The 17,455-nt window shown below is 38.3% G+C and overlaps 2 protein-coding genes across 2 annotated transcripts; both read right to left on the bottom strand.

Annotated features, from left to right (window-relative positions):
* Positions 1-133: 133 nt before the first annotated feature.
* On the bottom strand, positions 134-6,990 carry LOC112193492 (probable E3 ubiquitin-protein ligase ARI8). The gene is made up of 15 exons (XM_024333663.2): positions 6,602-6,990; positions 5,919-6,043; positions 5,615-5,720; positions 5,382-5,472; positions 4,809-4,981; positions 4,071-4,175; positions 3,631-3,719; positions 2,825-2,932; positions 2,546-2,636; positions 2,348-2,437; positions 2,055-2,102; positions 1,616-1,687; positions 1,448-1,547; positions 1,244-1,370; positions 134-855 (listed from the first exon to the last, which is right to left on the bottom strand). The coding sequence occupies exons 1-15, from the start codon at positions 6,785-6,787 to the stop codon at positions 582-584; spliced, it is 1,785 nt and encodes a 594-aa protein (XP_024189431.1). The 5' UTR covers positions 6,788-6,990; the 3' UTR covers positions 134-581.
* Positions 6,991-7,437: 447 nt separating this feature from the next.
* On the bottom strand, positions 7,438-11,900 carry LOC112193493 (phosphoglycolate phosphatase 1A, chloroplastic). Its single transcript, XM_024333664.2, has 11 exons — positions 11,549-11,900; positions 10,867-10,934; positions 10,559-10,651; positions 10,408-10,479; positions 10,137-10,208; positions 9,955-10,014; positions 9,711-9,763; positions 8,937-9,034; positions 8,238-8,337; positions 7,847-7,950; positions 7,438-7,744 (listed from the first exon to the last, which is right to left on the bottom strand). The coding sequence occupies exons 1-11, from the start codon at positions 11,805-11,807 to the stop codon at positions 7,638-7,640; spliced, it is 1,086 nt and encodes a 361-aa protein (XP_024189432.1). The 5' UTR covers positions 11,808-11,900; the 3' UTR covers positions 7,438-7,637.
* Between the last annotated feature and the right edge of the window lie 5,555 nt (positions 11,901-17,455).

Raw genomic sequence — 17,455 nt, 5'->3', positions numbered from 1 at the left:
ACTAAACATTTTTAGCCAAAATTTTCCCATGGGGCTAGTTTTGACATTATGGTACAAAATCTAGATGACCAGTCAATTTACATCCCAAATAACCTAGTGTTCCCAGTTTTCTGGTGATAGAAAGGAATTCGTATATATCATCTTAAAGGAAATACATAATTATTTCATCTATGCAGGGGCCAATTCAGTATATTGTCCCCCAACTAGTTTACTCTTACAACCCCACATGAAGCTTCAAACTTGCTAAAATTTCATCAGCAACTAATTAATTAAGAACAATTACATTAAATTACATTTGCGTGAAGACAGGCACAGATAAGATAGACAAACAGCAGGAACTATATACCGCTCATATTTCAATAACAAAAGACGCACATAGTAAGTGTCTTCTCCTCTGCTTCCCCGGACCATTCCTTATTTCTGATTTGTCCTTGCATTTATAATTCCAAACATGAGTGATGGCAAATCTCTTCCTCCCAACCAGCCCACTAGGCTGATACTTCGCTGCAACAAGCCAGCCAAATAGGCAATAAACCAAGGCCCCCACATCCAGGTAGGTCAATTTGCATAACAAATTTGACCTACCGGCGTTGTTGGCACATCTGGCAGACAGTGGCTGACCTCACATTTGCAAAGGTGCAATGTTCACAGGACCAGTGGACTGAATCATCAATATTTCTATTGGAGCTACTTGACCTGGATGTTGTAGCCTTGCCCCTCCCACCTCTTCCCTTGCTGCTTGCACCTCCCAAACTCTTTGAGTTTGCCGTCTTGCTGCTTGCACCAATGGAGTCCACATCTGACAGACCATTCTCCAGAGCTCGAACTAAATTTTCAAAGTAGTTTCGTGTCACGCTGTTTTCATTGAAGATGAACAATACATCAATAAGTAGAAAAGCTATACTATTCCAAGTATGTCAATATGCACACAGAAATAGAAGTGAACTAATCAGATAATCTCTTGGAAAAAAAAATGTCAAATTAACTCCAATAAGCCAATGGAGTAGCATGAGTCAAGAAATGAAGTGGAGAATATCTCATTGCATATGACAAACATGACAAGAATTTGCAAGTACAGTCTTGCTTCACTTTATCAAGTTGCCAACCATCTACTCCACTATTTCCTCCATCTCGTAACCGCTTTCTGGAGGGTGGCAGTTAACTACCCTAAATTTTAGCTAATTATCTCTTAGATGAGTCCTTGTAATCAACTCAGAATATGTAACCTCAAAGTTAATAATACCTGGTCAATCCAGCAAGTTTTGTGCGAAACTCATTAAAATCTTTTGGTGGGTCCTCTTCATTGAGATAAACTTGCAGCTCCTTTTCTGCACATTGATGAAGTCGTTCCAACCCAGACTCGGCCTCACCTGCACAGGCGGATGCTAGTTAGAACAAAGCAACAGGATGCACTGACTCCCCTCAGAAGTATGGGAAAATGACATACCTTGCAAGTATTCAAAGAACTGTCTCTTGGCATGTTCGTGCTCAGGTAAATAATATCCATAGGCATATGTCCATTTCAGTACTCGCCTACACTCAACTATCTGCAAACAGAGAAAATTTAAGAAGGAAAAGCAATATGTACTGAGTTGAAAAATAACTTGTGATTTACCTGTAACCAGGCCTCTGTAATGAACTTCAACTGTGACTCAGGTTGGCACTGGATGTCGCTCAGCTTCTCAAGCTACAATAGCACAAACAATGAAAATAAGTTGAAAGAAAACCAACAAACAGTTGGGGACAAAAAACAAGACTGCTATAATATGGAAGGTACGACATTCTACACATATCATATGAGATCTGGAACAAAGTCAACAAACCACAACTAGATTCAAATCAATGATATTCTTTTTTAAATGATGTACAGAACAGTAGATAAGAAATCCACTCAACCAAAACGAAGAGAAATATTAAAGAAACTAAACTACAACAGCACTTCAATTTGAGAACATGGCAAAAAAAAGACCAGTCCCTGAATTTCAGGAAACCAGACGCTCTTAAGGATCAGTTTCATCAATTAAGAAAGACCTGAGAATAAAATGTTTACTTACATGCACAGTCTGCATCTGCTGCAAGTCTGCTAGTGCTTTTTGTCTGGACTGCAGTGAAGAAAGAAAAAGTAATTTAGGCCTTGCCTTAACTTATTTTATTTCAGAAGTATCAAAACTACTAGGAAGTCGGCACATTCATTGGAGGGACAAGGTGGCATACACTGACTACAAATATTAATTAACAAGGGCAAGGACTCAAGGAGTGATGCAAATCACAAATAAATCAGGCCAACAGAAACCAGGTAACTTATGTTAAAAGTTAACCAGCTTTAAACTATTAAACTTGTACGTACCGACTGATTGGTAGCCCATCTTTCGTAATAATGGGTGTACCTCTCTAGAGAGTTCTTGGCCATCTCTCTTCGTTTCTCTGCCTCATCATACTGCAAATAACCATATCACAACAATCAATCAATAATGCCACTGACTGAAATAATACAAGAGAAAAATCCTCAACCATCAAAATAGAGTTGCAAACTACATTAACATACCACTCCCTCCTGCTTCGCTGTCTCATAGCGGTTACAGGCATAAAAGCCACCTGTCCTTTCACCATGTTCTGACCATGCACCAAGACAGAGCCTGAAAGCATGTACACAAATGCATTAGAGTTCACAGAAGATGCATGATAACATGCAATGCAGCTTTGAGATACCAAGATAGTGTATCTAGAAGACAATATGAGGAGCCTAAGGTGATAAACACTGTTTTATAAAATCAAAGCACACCAGAAATCAAAAGGCAAGTAACCGCATTGCAAAAATGCTTACCAGCAAAACTCAAATTTACAAGGTGGTGTGCAAGTGATATGCATACAGCCTTGGTTTTTCTCAATGGGTCGTTTGCACTTGGGGCAGGGCTTGGAATTAGCCAATATCCTGAAATCCAGCAGCCATACAACTTAGCAATGAGGCCTATACATAAATACAGACAACTAAAGGATTTTTGCAGCCACTGTTTATAATGTGTTGGGGAGTTTAGACTTTTATTGAACCAACCAGCCCTCTGATTTCCATGTGCCGATTGATACAATAGAGAGAGAGAGAGAGAGAGAGAGAGAGAGAGAGATTTAAGTTCTTGAGGATGGTTTTGGATAGACTCTTCAATCAATATAATAAATCATTTAAAACAGAAGGAATCTTGAAACATATATTATCTTTCAATTCATGACTGCTGTAATTAACCCAGACAAATACCTATCTTTCTTTGCTATTGTTCCCAGCAAAATACTTATACTAGAAATGAAAGATCATGATTTTGTTAAGATATTTCCCTCCCTTCAATAATTTATAGAATCATTAAAAACTCAGTGTTTAATTTTGACATTTCTGCAATATCTAACAAACTACATTCTTATGCTCTAATACAATCAAAGTATATATATCCAGGTGGACAAGGGTAGACAGGCCAGCACAATTATCATGGCACATCTTGGGCCATGCAACTGCTTTATATCTGCACATAGGTTATCATCTCAGCAATCACATCGCCCAAGGAAGTCCAACGTTCACATCTAAATAACTTTCTTCGTACTTTATAATTTTACTTTCCTATCAATAACTAAGATATTCCATACCAATTCATATTTTCAGATTCGGCACTGTTCTTCAATATCCATTTGGCCACTGTGCCACAATCAACGGGGCGATGAGCTTCTTCAGTACACTGCAAAGTCAAATTCACAATATGTAAATGCCACAAAGCCCAGATACTACAAATCTATAGGCAGCTAACTATTTGGCAAGTATTTTTCAAGGAATTGATATCCAAGCATGCATTTTATCTGATATATCCTTATCTTATTTGACATTCTAATTTTTGGAGATTGATACAGAGAAAAAAGTGATACAAATCCAGTGAAGAAGTTTATCTGATATATCCTTATCTTATTTGACATTCTAATTTTTGGAGATTTCTGGCATCCCCTATCCATGGGTAATTGATGAGCACAGACATGCAATTCACTATCTATAATCAGTGAAGAAGTTTGTCTTAGAGAAATTCAGAGACACTCACGTTCCAGCAAAAGCTATATGAACAGCGGCAAGTAACATCATAGCTTCCACTACCAACAATAAAATCTATAGCATAATCACAGCCTGGAGCAGGACACCATTTGGTCTACAAAAAAACCAACAAAAAAATAATAAAACAATAACGGTCAACATAATGTTGAACAAAGACTTGGTACAGAAAAATATAGCCATAGTGATGTGGAACAGAACAATTACAGCAATATCTGAACAGGAATGATATTTACCAATTAAATCAATAATGATTTACAGTTGCTTGATAGGATTTTGATGTAAACATAGTTTTTTCTCCCTAGGAGCTCCAGCAGGGTTTTGATCAGCAAACTAAAGTAATATTTCAGTACAAGTACTTTAAGTTGCAGTCACTATACAATTATTGCTCAGTTGCTCACATATGATTAACCATGATGTCACCAAACTAATTATATGCCTAACTAAAGACAGATACCATTATAGAAAAATGATCCTCGACCTACACTCCTATTCCTTTTAATGATTAGTCTTCTCCTGTCCACCTGGTGACTGAAGAATTTGTGGCGAGTGACCACAAATGAATTCAGGAGCTTTCTCCACCATTGGATTCAAATCCAATGGTGAGTGACCACAAAGAGAACAACCATAGAATAACTTTAAATGTTTGTCAAGCAAGAAGATACAAGGACAACTCAGATTTTGCTTTGTTTTGGGAGCATGGACAAATCACTCATGAACATGATATTACCTTCCTGTTGTCCTCGACATAAGATCTAATAAAGTAGCGAGAATATTTCTCCCTGTCTTCATTGGAAGCCAGTTCATTAATCATATCTTGGAAAACAACAGCACCACAAGATGGATCAGGACAGCGCAATATTAAACATCCAGGACCATCATTAATTGCCGTACCAATATAACCTACAATGAATGACAAGTTAAATTACAAGGATATACAAAAAATTCAAGTTCTTGGGCACAAATGATAAGCACTCAACACAAAACTCGTATCATGAGTCAATCAGATAAAATTACAGCTGGAATACATACAAAGTACAATCGAGACATGTGTTGTATATATCCACACACGTATATTCAACTCCTAATAAAAGTTACACATATATGGGAAAACAATTAAAGTGCAGCCATGGTAATACCAGCATATATTTATGCAAGGTGCATAACTAAGAGAATTGAAGACAGAACTCTGATCACATTACAGATATAATTCTCTTGTATAAACAAATCCCAAGTAATGGAGAAAGGAAACAGTAACATGGAAGAATATGGAAAGAAAAACGCTTTAACATGCATATCAAACCTGCCCAGCATGAGTCACAAAAAGGATGACCACAGGCTGCAGCATGCATCTCTTCACAAAGATAGGTGTCAAAACAAATCCCACAATTAAGCTGTCAAAGAAACAAGAGCATGTTATTAGAATAACATAAGACTTGTTGGAGCATTAAAACACCAAATGAGCAGTCAAAACTCCCCAACTATCCACAGAAGATGCCAGAACTTCATGAATATCCTAAAGAATAGACCGCTTACTTCTTTAGCATTACGGTATTCAATAACTGGTTTCTCTGGTAAGCCAACAGTCTTGCGAACCTTTTCTTCATCTGCAAACCACTCATCATGTACTTTGCTTACACTCCTGTGAGCAAGAAGTACAGATTTGTTAGAAAATACGGACTATCAATACACCATGATACAGATAAGTGCATCGTAATCAATTGTGCAAACTGCAAAGCCCCACTTAAAATGAACAGACAACCAAATCTTACGTCCCAGTAACCCAAATAATGTTACATAATAATTAATAAAATACAACAGATTGGAGACAGCATTTTACCAATTATAGTAGCGGAGCAGTATGCTAGCTGCAGCCCTTGAGATGGAAAGCACTGTAGATATCTTTGTAATATCCTCCTCTTGATGTTGACAAATGTCAGCTTCCGTCAAAACAGTGTAGTTTTGCTGCAACAATAACGCAAAGAATTTACAGACCAGGGCCAAACCGATAGAACATGCCGCAGCAGTACAAACTTTTATGGTAGGTTGTGGTTTCACGGAGATGGGGTCCATTAGTTAACAGTTGAATTGATGATAAAAGAGGAGCTATGAGATTGTTTGTTAACGCTAGAAAGAAAATGTCCCCAAACAAGGCATAGCACATGTAATTAACTAATACAAAGACACCACATTGCTCTAATTGGAAATGCCCTAAGCTGTTAAAAAAAAAATGGACAAAAGCAAAAGCCATCATAGATAGAATTCCTTCTTAGGTAACACTTGCACAATTAACCCAAAATCAACAACAATAGCACTGACATCAAAAGAAAAGAAGATGAAAATTGTAGCATTACCACAATACAATACAAGAAAATGGTAATGATTTGATACCCAACTAAACCAATAATCCAAAATCAAACAGAATAGAGCTCAAAAGTTTCATTTTCAGATTTGTGGCAATCAGGCAATTAGCGAAAATCAAGTTTAAAAAAAAATTCAAAGAGAGCAGAAGCAGAAACTGACCTGGTATCGATGCGAGGCGGCGTCATTAGAATCATCGGAGTCGTTATCGATGAACTCGTAATCGGCAACGCCGGCATCGTCGCTGTCCATAGAGGCAGCGGCGTCGTCGTCGCCGCCACTATAGAAATCCTCGTCGTTGTCGTCATCGTTGGCATCGTGCATATCGAACTCGTCCTCTGATTCCATTTCTGAGCTTCTCTGATGATGTTGAATTGAAGATGATCAAAACCCTAAATCTAACCAAATTGCATCCAACTGAGAAGTGGTTCGGGTTCGATGCCACGAAATAGAGCAAGAGACGGGGCAGAAATGAAAATTTGAGGACAAGTCGAGGGTGAAATGGGGCAACACACATTTATTTCACTGATTGCTTCATTCAACCAGAACAAAACAAATTCTTTCTACCTTTTTTTTTTTTTTTTGTTACAAATTTTTTTTTCTTCCCCTTTTGCTGAAATGAGAGAGGGTTGTGGAAGGAAAATATGATGTGGAAATGATAAATGAAATAGAGAGAAAGAAATATCAGCATTTCACTAAGTGACGCTAGCGTTTCGAGCAAGCAGAACCAAACTACTTTAAGTTTCTAGTTTGTTGAGCCTAACGATAACCTTCATCGTCAAATACCCTCTATGTCGAGTGTTACTTTTCTCCACTCTCCAGCATTCGTTGGGGATGTAATATGTAGCTCTATTTGGGTAGCACACAACTTCTCATGAAAAAAAAAACACCATTTTTGTAATTTGAAAGTTTATGTGTGATTGTAGACATTTGTAGTAATGAACAAGTTATAATGATGCCCTTCTTTTCTTGGGTCAAATATAATGATTCCCTTGACAAAGGAAAATCGTACTACTCTTTTCCTTTTAACATCAGAAATTTATATCATTCCTGCCCTTATATACCAGAAAGAATAAGTTATATGGACAACGTAGTGGCCATGACAACAATAGTCAGTATTACATACCGAAGTCTAACACACATACATAGCAACAAGATTGGTTTTACAGGCATCATCAACAATCGATAATCTGAGTAATCATACGGTTGCAGCCTTGAGAGACAAAAAGTCTGAGATCTTGTTGGTGTAAAAATCTGGTTGTATGGTGTTGCTGGGATTTTGAAGCACTGGTAAAGTGGTGACACCTATTGGACAGAAAAGAAAAGCCCTAATTAGTTTTAGTTTAAATACAACAACAACAACAAAAATGAAGTAAATTTGGGCCCACTTCTGCAGAAGTCATCTACCTGAGAGAACAAGAAGAGTTTTGCAACCACCATTTTGTCCAAACAGAATATCAGTATCCAATCTGTCCCCGACCATGCAAATTTGTGACTTCAGTATGCCAAATCTGTCATTCATTAAATCCAAGTAACCAATATTAGCAATTACACACACATCATGATCATGATTCATGACAAGTATGTTTTCATCAAATCAATAATTTGTAATTCCTTAAGATGTAAAAGTTCTGCCAAGTTCACTTCCATCAAATATCACACCATATGATTTGCATATTAAGAGACTCCCTCAGTGTAATATAACACGAAACTTCCTCTCAGATACAAAATCAACAGTTCAATGTTATTTCATAGGATAAACACATGAAGAACTAACCAAACAAAGCATTTGACTTACTCATTTGCTAAGTAGTCCATCATAAATGTGGAGGGCTTTCCCACAACCAGTGGCTCACGCTGAGTAGATCCCTGGATAGCACCAACCATGGAACCACCACCTGAAAGTGGAGAGTACATTTTAAGGCACAGACTCCATAGAGTTTGTTATGGTGTGACCAAAACCAAGTTTTATTCAAAATCCTGGGAATGCAAACACAGTAATGACTCTCAAGATCCCCACAACACAGACAATATCATACTTATATCATCGTCTTCTGGCAAAATGTTTTATGGATGCATAACGTAAAATAGCATTTGATAATAAAGCATATAGGTCCACTAGTACCAAATTATCCACTTTAGATTAAGCAAAACTTTACTTCTATTCGAAGACAATCTGAAGTTTGAAGGACAAAATCTCCATATTCAAATAGACCAATTCAAACCCACAATAATACAAGCGGTTGTTTTATTAATAAATAAAGCATATACTATCCATTCCTATATCAATTCCTTAGCACGGGCCCGGCCAGCTCTTTTGGGTCCAGAAGGTGCCTAGAAACATATCCAGCAACCCAACACAGCAGCTGGTGCTGCCAATATGAATTTATCCTCACAGCTATTTATGCAAATTCCAACGATCAAGACATTTTTGTAAGCCATTCAAAAATATAGTAATATATACAAAAAGTGGGAGAAGGGGAGGAGAGAAGTAAACCTGCCCATTCCTGAGCATCTGTGAGATGAGTGACAGCATCACGATTTGTTGCAATGAAAAGACATCCAGGGTTTTCACGTATACAGAGTGTCCCATACCTACAATTACATGACATTAACTAATGATAAACAGATACCAGAGAGCATATAATAAGACCCTACTGTTTATTTGATATTGATACTAGGACCTTTTTGGTTGGGAGGGAGGAGGAGGGAGAGGGGGACTCGAACTTGGGACCTATCAACCCTGTACAGAGAACTACCACTGGACCAATAGCTCCTTGGTAAATTGGTTACTTGGTATAGCTTTCCATTTATGCTTCTTAACATAACTTTTCTAAAGAGTTCTAAAGAAATCCAAATTGCAGCACAAATCAGTCCATATAAGAACAAAAAAGTGCAAATGTGAAGAGGAGGATCCCAACTTGAGACATATCAATACTTCAGTAGAGAGGGCCAAATTTCAGCACAAATACAGTCTATAGAAGGATAGAAGAACATGATGAAACATCTGGCAGTGATGTGGGATTACTTTCTCAATCTAAATCTTCAGGAATTAAATTATGTATGGTTGTCTCGAATTCAATGCAAACCACCGTCCTAATAATCTTCTCAAACAAAAAGAATCAAAAACAGAAAGTACTGGATCGAGCATGATTCTTCTCATTCTAGTAACAAAGAAAATTTCTGAAACCTGTAAGTTGTAACCAAATAGACATAAGTGCAGTATATTCAAGACAGTTGTATTGACATTTCAAGAATCAGCAGAACTTACTGAATTTTGAAGTAGTTGACATATCGATCAAATCCAACCACAACAGCTCCAACCTTTAAGGCAATGATTAGACAGAGTTATCAATATTAGAAATTGAGACCAAGCAAAAAAAATATATTTATGTTCATGGCTCCAAGGGAATGCAGAGGAGAAAGTTCTACTCATATTTTTATCAGTACCGACAAAATAATAGAAAACAACCATTAAAAGCATTTATATGAAATAAGAAAGGACAAAGGTATACGCTCTCATCATGCTCCATCAGAAATCCAGGCTTCAGCTCTATCTTCTTCTCTCCGTCTTCCTGTGAAATGCTCTTATTAGTCACATTGATAACACAACTTTTGATTTATAGACTATGTAAGAAAATTGAAAGATAAAAAATGGCGCGTATGGAAATTTAGGCAATTTGGGACTTCTACTCACTGGTCCACCGAGGTATTGAAATCCAGCAAGCTCAAGCTCCTTCAAGATACCATCCTCACCAATCACGTAAACCTATATAATGCCCGATCATCAGTCTATTATCATCTAGATTCCTCGCTAGCATGTGCTACTGAATTAATATGGCCTCATTCATGAACTACAAGAACTTACCATTTCCTTTACATATGCCACTTTTAGGAAAGTGGAATTAAACCAAATTTTGAGTTCTATTAGCCAGTGGAGTTAAGTATATCAGTAGCCAGCTAGTTACCTTTTTATCTTTTGGAAAATTTATGGACTTCAAATAGGCAGCAGCAGCAAAAGATGAAGCAAAAATTTCTTCCTGCAATTGTTCATTTGAGGTTAGAATTACTGACATGCTGATATCTATGAACATTCAAAGAAAAAGGTGACAAACTGACCTCACTGACATTCAGACCAAGTGTCTCAAACTTTTTACCATATTGCTTCCTAGATTTTGTTGAGTTGTTGGTAACAAAGACTAATCTTTTGCCCTGAAGGAAAGACAATATGCAAGTGGTTTGAGGCCACAAAACAAGGCTTGTCTCTTAAAATTATCTCCCTGTCTTTATGCTGACAAAGAAGAGAATATCATGCTACATTTGGATCCACAGGCCTAAAGAAATAGTTGAATGCAATACAGTGAAAAATTTCTAGTCATATGAATGTGCATAAAAATAACTTTCCATGACTACAGTCACAGGCAGACCTTGGACCGTAGCATATCAAGAGTTTCTGGGACGCCATCTATCAGCTTATCTCCTTTCCATATAACTCCTGCAGTTGTTCGGTGATGAGTACAAAATTGTTCAATAGAGAATCACCATCCAAAGAAGTGTGTATATATATATCCTAAGATTGTTCGGAACATTATTCAATCAAACATTATTGAGTAATCCTTAAAGCCACCCAACTAATAGACAATCTAAATTCGGTAAGCAACGTATCACCAACCCAACATTTCTTTATGAATACATGGATATTTACTTCAAAAGATAAGCAGACAAAAGGAAGCACATTATCCCAACAATGCCAACATTAACAATCTAAGAATAAGTATCGACACTAAACAAACAAAGAAACAAACAGAAATTTCATTCGGGCTGTGTGCTTTATCAATACTGAATAGTTAGTGTTGTATCCTAGCTTTTGCAAATTGCATATAACTCCGATCAGTAGTGACTAAACTAAGATGAATGGAATACGCGAAAGTAGCAGTTGACGTTCTGTAATGGAATTTCTTGAAACGATCCCACTTTTAGTTCTCCAGTATGAGATTGAATCACTACCACACGCAGCTTGGATCAAATTCAATCTGAGTATAGAACAGTTGATCCAAAAAATAAAATGTTGAAGCTCAATGAAAATGAACAAGAACAAGGTAGTGTCACCATCGCAATCGAAGATGAAGGTCTCGACAGAGTCGATGAGCTCATCAGCATTCTTGAGAGGCTGCGCGGTTGCTCGGGTTGTGAAACTCTTCATTTTTGACATTCTAGAGGTGTTGTTGTTGTTCCACGTGATGCTCACAAAGTTAGATACAGGGTTTGAAGCAGCATATGAGAGATTGTTGCTGAGCCCTAGAAACTGAGAATTCTTGTTCTTGAAGAACAAGTGGTTTGATGCTCTGGCTGTTGCTCTGCTCAGCATCTCCTTTTTTTCGTTTTTGCTATTTTTCTCTGGCGTTCATCGCTCGAGGCCAGGCCGTTAGCCTTTCTATCAACTTTTCAAATGGTCGTTTGTGATCACGTGGTGGATTGAGAGGCTGTGTGTGGATGCACGTAGATAAAAGAGTGGAACTTCACTAGTTCCTTTTTGGACCGCAAGGCCCAGAGCTCATGTTGCCTGTTGCATCAGATAAGGCCCAATTTTACTTGTGCTTCGTTGAATCGTTGTTCGTGGCCGAAATGGTTATGGCCTTAGCCCTTCTGTATTGCTCTCACATATGTTCTGTTTTGGATTAATCACATTTTCATTTGGTTTTGCTTTTCTGCTCTTTTTTTTTTTTTTTTTTTAAATGAAAAGGATGATAACACAAAGCCAGAAAAAGAGACCGACTTTTCTGCCTTACATACAGTTACAAAGTCTATGTTACTATTGAGGATGCCAACAATGAAGCTATAGTAATATACTAATGGGAAAACCAGCAGAACAACTTTTCGGAAGCAGCTGTACGTAAAGACCTGGTGAACAAGAGATCATATCTACCCGAAGAAACACTACCAGAAGAGCTAAAAAAACAAGAGGCCAGATCCACCTTTTCCAAATCAAAATCAATGCCTCAAATGATTTCATGATCAAAGGCATCTTTCCCGATGTAGAACCCTTTGCACCGCTGCCACATGAAGAACCAATCACTATAACACCAAACCATCCTCTTCCAGACAAAAAAAATAGTCCTTGATTATGGAAGCAGAAGAGAATCATTCACCTTTGAATCAGACAAAAAAGCTAGGAGGTAAACATCACACCGTTTGAGTTTTTTCTTCATTACCTTATAGTTATCTTTCGTCATGCTTTTCAATGCAAGGATAGTTCAACTAATTTAACTATAAGAGGTCTTTGCTATATGCCAAGGCTGTCTTCATAAACAATCCACATTATAAACATCCTTCCACACTAATGCTCTTAGGCATATAAGCATACCATAAGTTGATGTCACTCTAATTTACATACACAAATACGTCCAACTCTATTTTCTTTGTTTTAAAGTGATATCCAAGCTGAGCATGAGCCAGCAACATCATCAACGGATACCAAACAACCCACCAAAGCACAACCTAGCAAGCAGAAAAATGACTGAACATGTATAGCTATTTTGTACAACTAGAGCTGGAGCAGCCCATTTTTAGAACCAACTCCAACAGCAACTTTTGCTAGCTTAACCTATTTTGTACAACTGCAACTGGAGCAGTTAACTAGCCTTTTTGTACAGCTACAACTGGAGTAGTTAGCTCTTTGAATATACTCCAGCAGCAACTTTTGCTAGGCCAACCTATTTTGTACAAACACAACTGAAGCAGATATCCTTTTTTGTAGAGCTACAACTGCAGCAACTAGCCATTCTGTACAACTAGCCTTTTTGAACAAACTCCAGCAGCAACTTTAGCCAGGTTAACCTAGACTTCAACTGGATTGAAAAATGTATAAAAAGTCTTCCATGGTTTGAACTTAATGAGCGAAATATAAGTGATGAATATCTATGTATTTTGAATGAAACCTACGTTACATATAAGTAACCTTTAGTGCTATTTCAATATAATGAAGTAATTTCAGTTATGTATTTCATGGTTTTAATTTGTTCACAATAACAAATTTCGGGGCAAAGCGCGAGCACCATTGTTTATTTATCAGAATTCTCAAAGTTCAGGTATTACGTTTTAACTATTCAGACAAGAGGATCAGCCTCCTAACTTGTTATGTGATCCAAACTCTTTCCTTGGGCTAAAAAAATAAAAATAAAAAAATGTTTTGGTCTTGAGCATTGAAATGTCAAATAACATGATTCTTCGATCATATGTATTAAAGTCAACTTTATGGTTAGCTCAACTGCTTACATTAACACTGAAAGTATGGATGGTTTTGTGATTCGTGCTCGTGATGTCTTCAATTAATGAACAGAACTAACCCTGGCTAGCTAGCTTTTTCGTTACCATGGGGTCAATAAGAGTAATTATGCGCTCTGTAGTTAGGAACGCAGTGGTCCCTTTTTATTAATATGTGATCATGTAAATCATAACCCCATGGATAGTGGCTTGGTTACTTGATTTCAATTCGACACCAAACAATAGAATGGTTCAGTTGTTTGGCTCCATTCTATTTTATTCGAATTTAATTGTCCATTTTAAAAAAGAGTCAAGATCAAAGAAATTAAGACCTAGCCGTCTTCCCTGCTAGGTTTTTTCGTAGACTTTCTGTGATAACATCTTTTCAACCTTGATCTAGAAAACTATGGCTTCTGCTGGTCTTGTTTCTGGTTCCAATGGCTCTGCCCGAGTATCTCTTGGATTGGCAGGAGCGGCGGCTTTGAAGGACAACCACTGGTATATGGTGGTTCGTCTGCTTAGATCTAAAACCAGATTCCCGGGATTCAAGAGCACAATCCCATCCATCTGGCGTCTCAGATCTGGTCTTACAATCCAAGATGTCGGTGATCGCTTTCTCTTCCAGTTTGATAGTGAAGCTGACCGAAATAGGGCTCTTCATGGTGGTCCCTGGTTCTATAGGAACACCATGCTCTTGTTAGGTGAATATGATGGGATGGGCTCGGTGGAGGCAATCCCACTGTGGGACATGGAGATCTGGGTAGCGGCAAGTGGGTTACTGGTAGCCCTTCAGAATAAGACCACTTTAACACTGATTGGCTCCGATATTGGTCAAGTGATTCGCTTTGATCAATCAGCTCTTCGTCACAAGGAGGAGGAGCAAAGAATCCGTCTGATTTTGGATACTCGTCATCGGGTTCGTACATGGATGTTGTTTGAATTTTCTCCCACAATATTGCACCGGAGATTAACTTGATTTATGAGAAAAGTGAAGGGCTTTTGCAGAGACTGTGGCCTGATTGAACATGAAGCTTTGGGTTGTGATGGTTTCTTGATGAAAGAAAAGGAGGAACTGTTGCAGCAACCGCCGGTGGTGGCTATGCTGGTTTGGTGTTGGAAGGACAGCAGCTGGACTCGGGGTCTGATTCTGTGACGGGGATTCCCTTGATGCAGAGGGAGGAGGATGAGGTAGGAATGGAGATGGTGGTGATTCCAAGATAGGTAGGGGAACAGGGAGTTACTACGGTGCAAAGTGGCTTGCATGGGAACGTGGAAGTCCATGCGTCACACCAGGAGATAGGAGTCTTACCCTTAATGCATGGCATTCCTACAGGTATTGAGCAGGTCCGTGCCGGTTTGAGTGATAGAAATTGCTTCTCCAATTGGGCTTCCATGGTGCCTTTGAAACCAATATCTAGATTGATTGTCTTAGATACCAAGAAGGTGGAGAGGAAATTATATCCGAGTTTGAAGGTTTCACAACGGCTTCTTATGGGTTCGAAACGAAAAGCAACCTTTGAGCTTACAAAGGTGGGGAAACGGTATCTTGCTCTTCCTACTCCTGAATTGCAAGTGGATGAAGATATTGCTCTGATGCTGCAGCACAAGAATGGTAAAATTATAGTTTCTCCGAGAAGAAGAAACTTGGGCGTCTTATAAGAACAAGCCCAAAGTAGCTCGGGTCCTTGAAGTGGATGGGCAAGTTAAGAAACCTAGGAAATGGAAGAGTAAGGAGGAGACTGTGGATGTGGTTAACATAGATAAGGATGGGGTGGTGAGGGTACCTGCTGAAGTGGAAGGCGAGGTGCATGCTGATAACATGAATAGTGAGTCTCCTCCCCTCATGTTGAATGTTTCTTAATTTCTTCTTAAGGTCGCCAAATTCAATTCCTCTGAGGATCCATTTTACTCTCTCTGCTTCGAGGGTTTTAGATTTTTGTTTGGAATAAAGGTGCGTATCGGTATTAAAAGGTGGGTGTAATAGGGGTTTCTTGGGTCTTATTCTTATTCTTGTTAGAGTAGGTCTTGGGGTTCCCTAAGGAACGATTATTTCTGTCGACCCCATAGAGGTGTTTCGTTTTTGTACTGCTCGCTGAATTTTATATAATGGGCTGACCTCTTTTCGTCAAAAAAAAGAATTAATAATATCACTTGTCAGAGAATCATGATATGTGGGTTAACTAGTGTAATTAACATTATGAAAATTATGGCTTCAAATCTCATTGGCTGACACTAGAGATAGATGAGATGGGTATAAAAAAAAATTAAAAATTAAAAATTAAAAAACAAAAAAAATTAATAATAATAATAATAATAATAATAATAATAATAATAATAATAATAATAAATAATGAATTATATCCCATGTGATGAACTCTACGTGCAATCCTAAAATTAGATGAATCATCTTTCACCTGTTTATATGTAGTCAATATATATATAACACATTAACACTATAATCGTGAAGATCACATATCTTGTGATTGTCAGAGTTAATATATTTAATTACCATTACAAAGGTAGTTTAATTAGCGAGACCAAGTTTAGTGTCTCTTGACCTAGCGCTCTGCTAGGGTTTGGGGAAGGCCTCTGTTCTCTTCCCTATATCTGCCATCTTTGATGGATGTATTCCGATTTGCTTGTCTATTCGGCTTGTGTTCTTACTTTCTCTTCGTTCGTGGTGTGTTTCACCATAGCACTTTTGGCTGGGTCGAGCTGTGGGCGATGGCTATCCCTGGCGTCGGGAGCGGATCATTGGATCTAGAGTGGTCTAGATCGGATTGGGTTCTCACTGAGATGGGGTCGGCTTGGCTAGGTGTGGTTTTTCCTTCTGAAGGTGGTTGGGTGGTTTGGTCGGACGATAACTGTGTAGCTATCAGATCTGGCCTTACAATGAAAGATATAGGAACGTCTGTGGAGGGTGGTGGCGACTCAACTTTTTTGGGTTATGTCATACGCAGTTCTTTACCGGAGGCGATGAAGTATAGCGTGGTATTGGAATTGGCGGAGCGTGTTGACCAGAAGTCTTCTCTGAGTGATCTGAATTTTGTGGCGACCTGGGTGTGTTTTGATCCTGGAGATGAAGCAGTCTCAGTAGGGATGACCCATGGTGGCGGCAGCGGCGATTTGCTTGGCTGTGGTGGAAATCGTAGGGTGCCCTCAGCAATTCTGACCCATTGGGCTTGGCACAGGTTGGTGGGTTTGAAGAATGACTGGATGTGGGTAGGTAGGGTCCAAAGTCTTCTTAGAGCCTGGTCTGTCTTTGGAATAGGGGTGGAGGGTGATTATTCATTTTCTACTCCCTTTATGTTTAGGGTCTCTATGGTCCATAGTATTGTTTAATTTTTATTTGAGCCGCAAAAACTAGTGCCTTAGTTAGTTACTTTTAAGTCTTGCTTCGAGGTTTCTTGGTTTTTGTTAGAATAAAGGTGCGTGAACTTACCAAAAGGTGGGTGTACTAGGGACTTTGTGGGATTTTATTCTTCTAGAATAGGTTTTCATGAGATTCTAAGGGACGATTCTTTCTGACGACCCCATAGGGGTGTCTCGTTCTTGTACTGCTTGCTAAATTATAATGAAAGGGCTGACCTATTTTCTCTATAAAAAAAAAGTAGTTTAATTAGCTAGGGTAAACTTAATTAATTTGATGTGCAATTAATTGTGTGATAAACAATATTTATTCCTTCATCGACCACCAATGATGGCTAGCTAACCATTAAATATAGCGTTAGGTATTATTGGTGATATATTTAA

Source organism: Rosa chinensis, chromosome 3, assembly GCF_002994745.2.
Source record: "Rosa chinensis cultivar Old Blush chromosome 3, RchiOBHm-V2, whole genome shotgun sequence".
Lineage (NCBI taxonomy): Eukaryota > Viridiplantae > Streptophyta > Magnoliopsida > Rosales > Rosaceae > Rosa > Rosa chinensis.
This window is presented reverse-complemented; position numbering and strand designations above follow the sequence as displayed.

Excerpts from the sequence above, each read along its gene's own strand:
- LOC112193493 (XM_024333664.2), bottom strand. The coding sequence starts at position 11,807 with ATGCTGAGCAGAGCAACAGCCAGAGCATCAAACCACTTGTTCTTCAAG. Across the intron at positions 8,338-8,936 it reads AGATGCTCAGGAATGGGCAG|GTGGTGGTTCCATGGTTGGT; the intron begins GTTTACTTCTCT and ends CTCCACTTTCAG. Across the intron at positions 7,951-8,237 it reads ATGGACTACTTAGCAAATGA|ATTTGGCATACTGAAGTCAC; the intron begins GTAAGTCAAATG and ends AATGAATGACAG.
- LOC112193492 (XM_024333663.2), bottom strand. The coding sequence starts at position 6,787 with ATGGAATCAGAGGACGAGTTCGATATGCACGATGCCAACGATGACGAC. Across the intron at positions 3,720-4,070 it reads CATATAGCTTTTGCTGGAAC|TGTACTGAAGAAGCTCATCG; the intron begins GTGAGTGTCTCT and ends TTGACTTTGCAG. Across the intron at positions 2,637-2,824 it reads TGTAAATTTGAGTTTTGCTG|GCTCTGTCTTGGTGCATGGT; the intron begins GTAAGCATTTTT and ends ACATGCTTTCAG.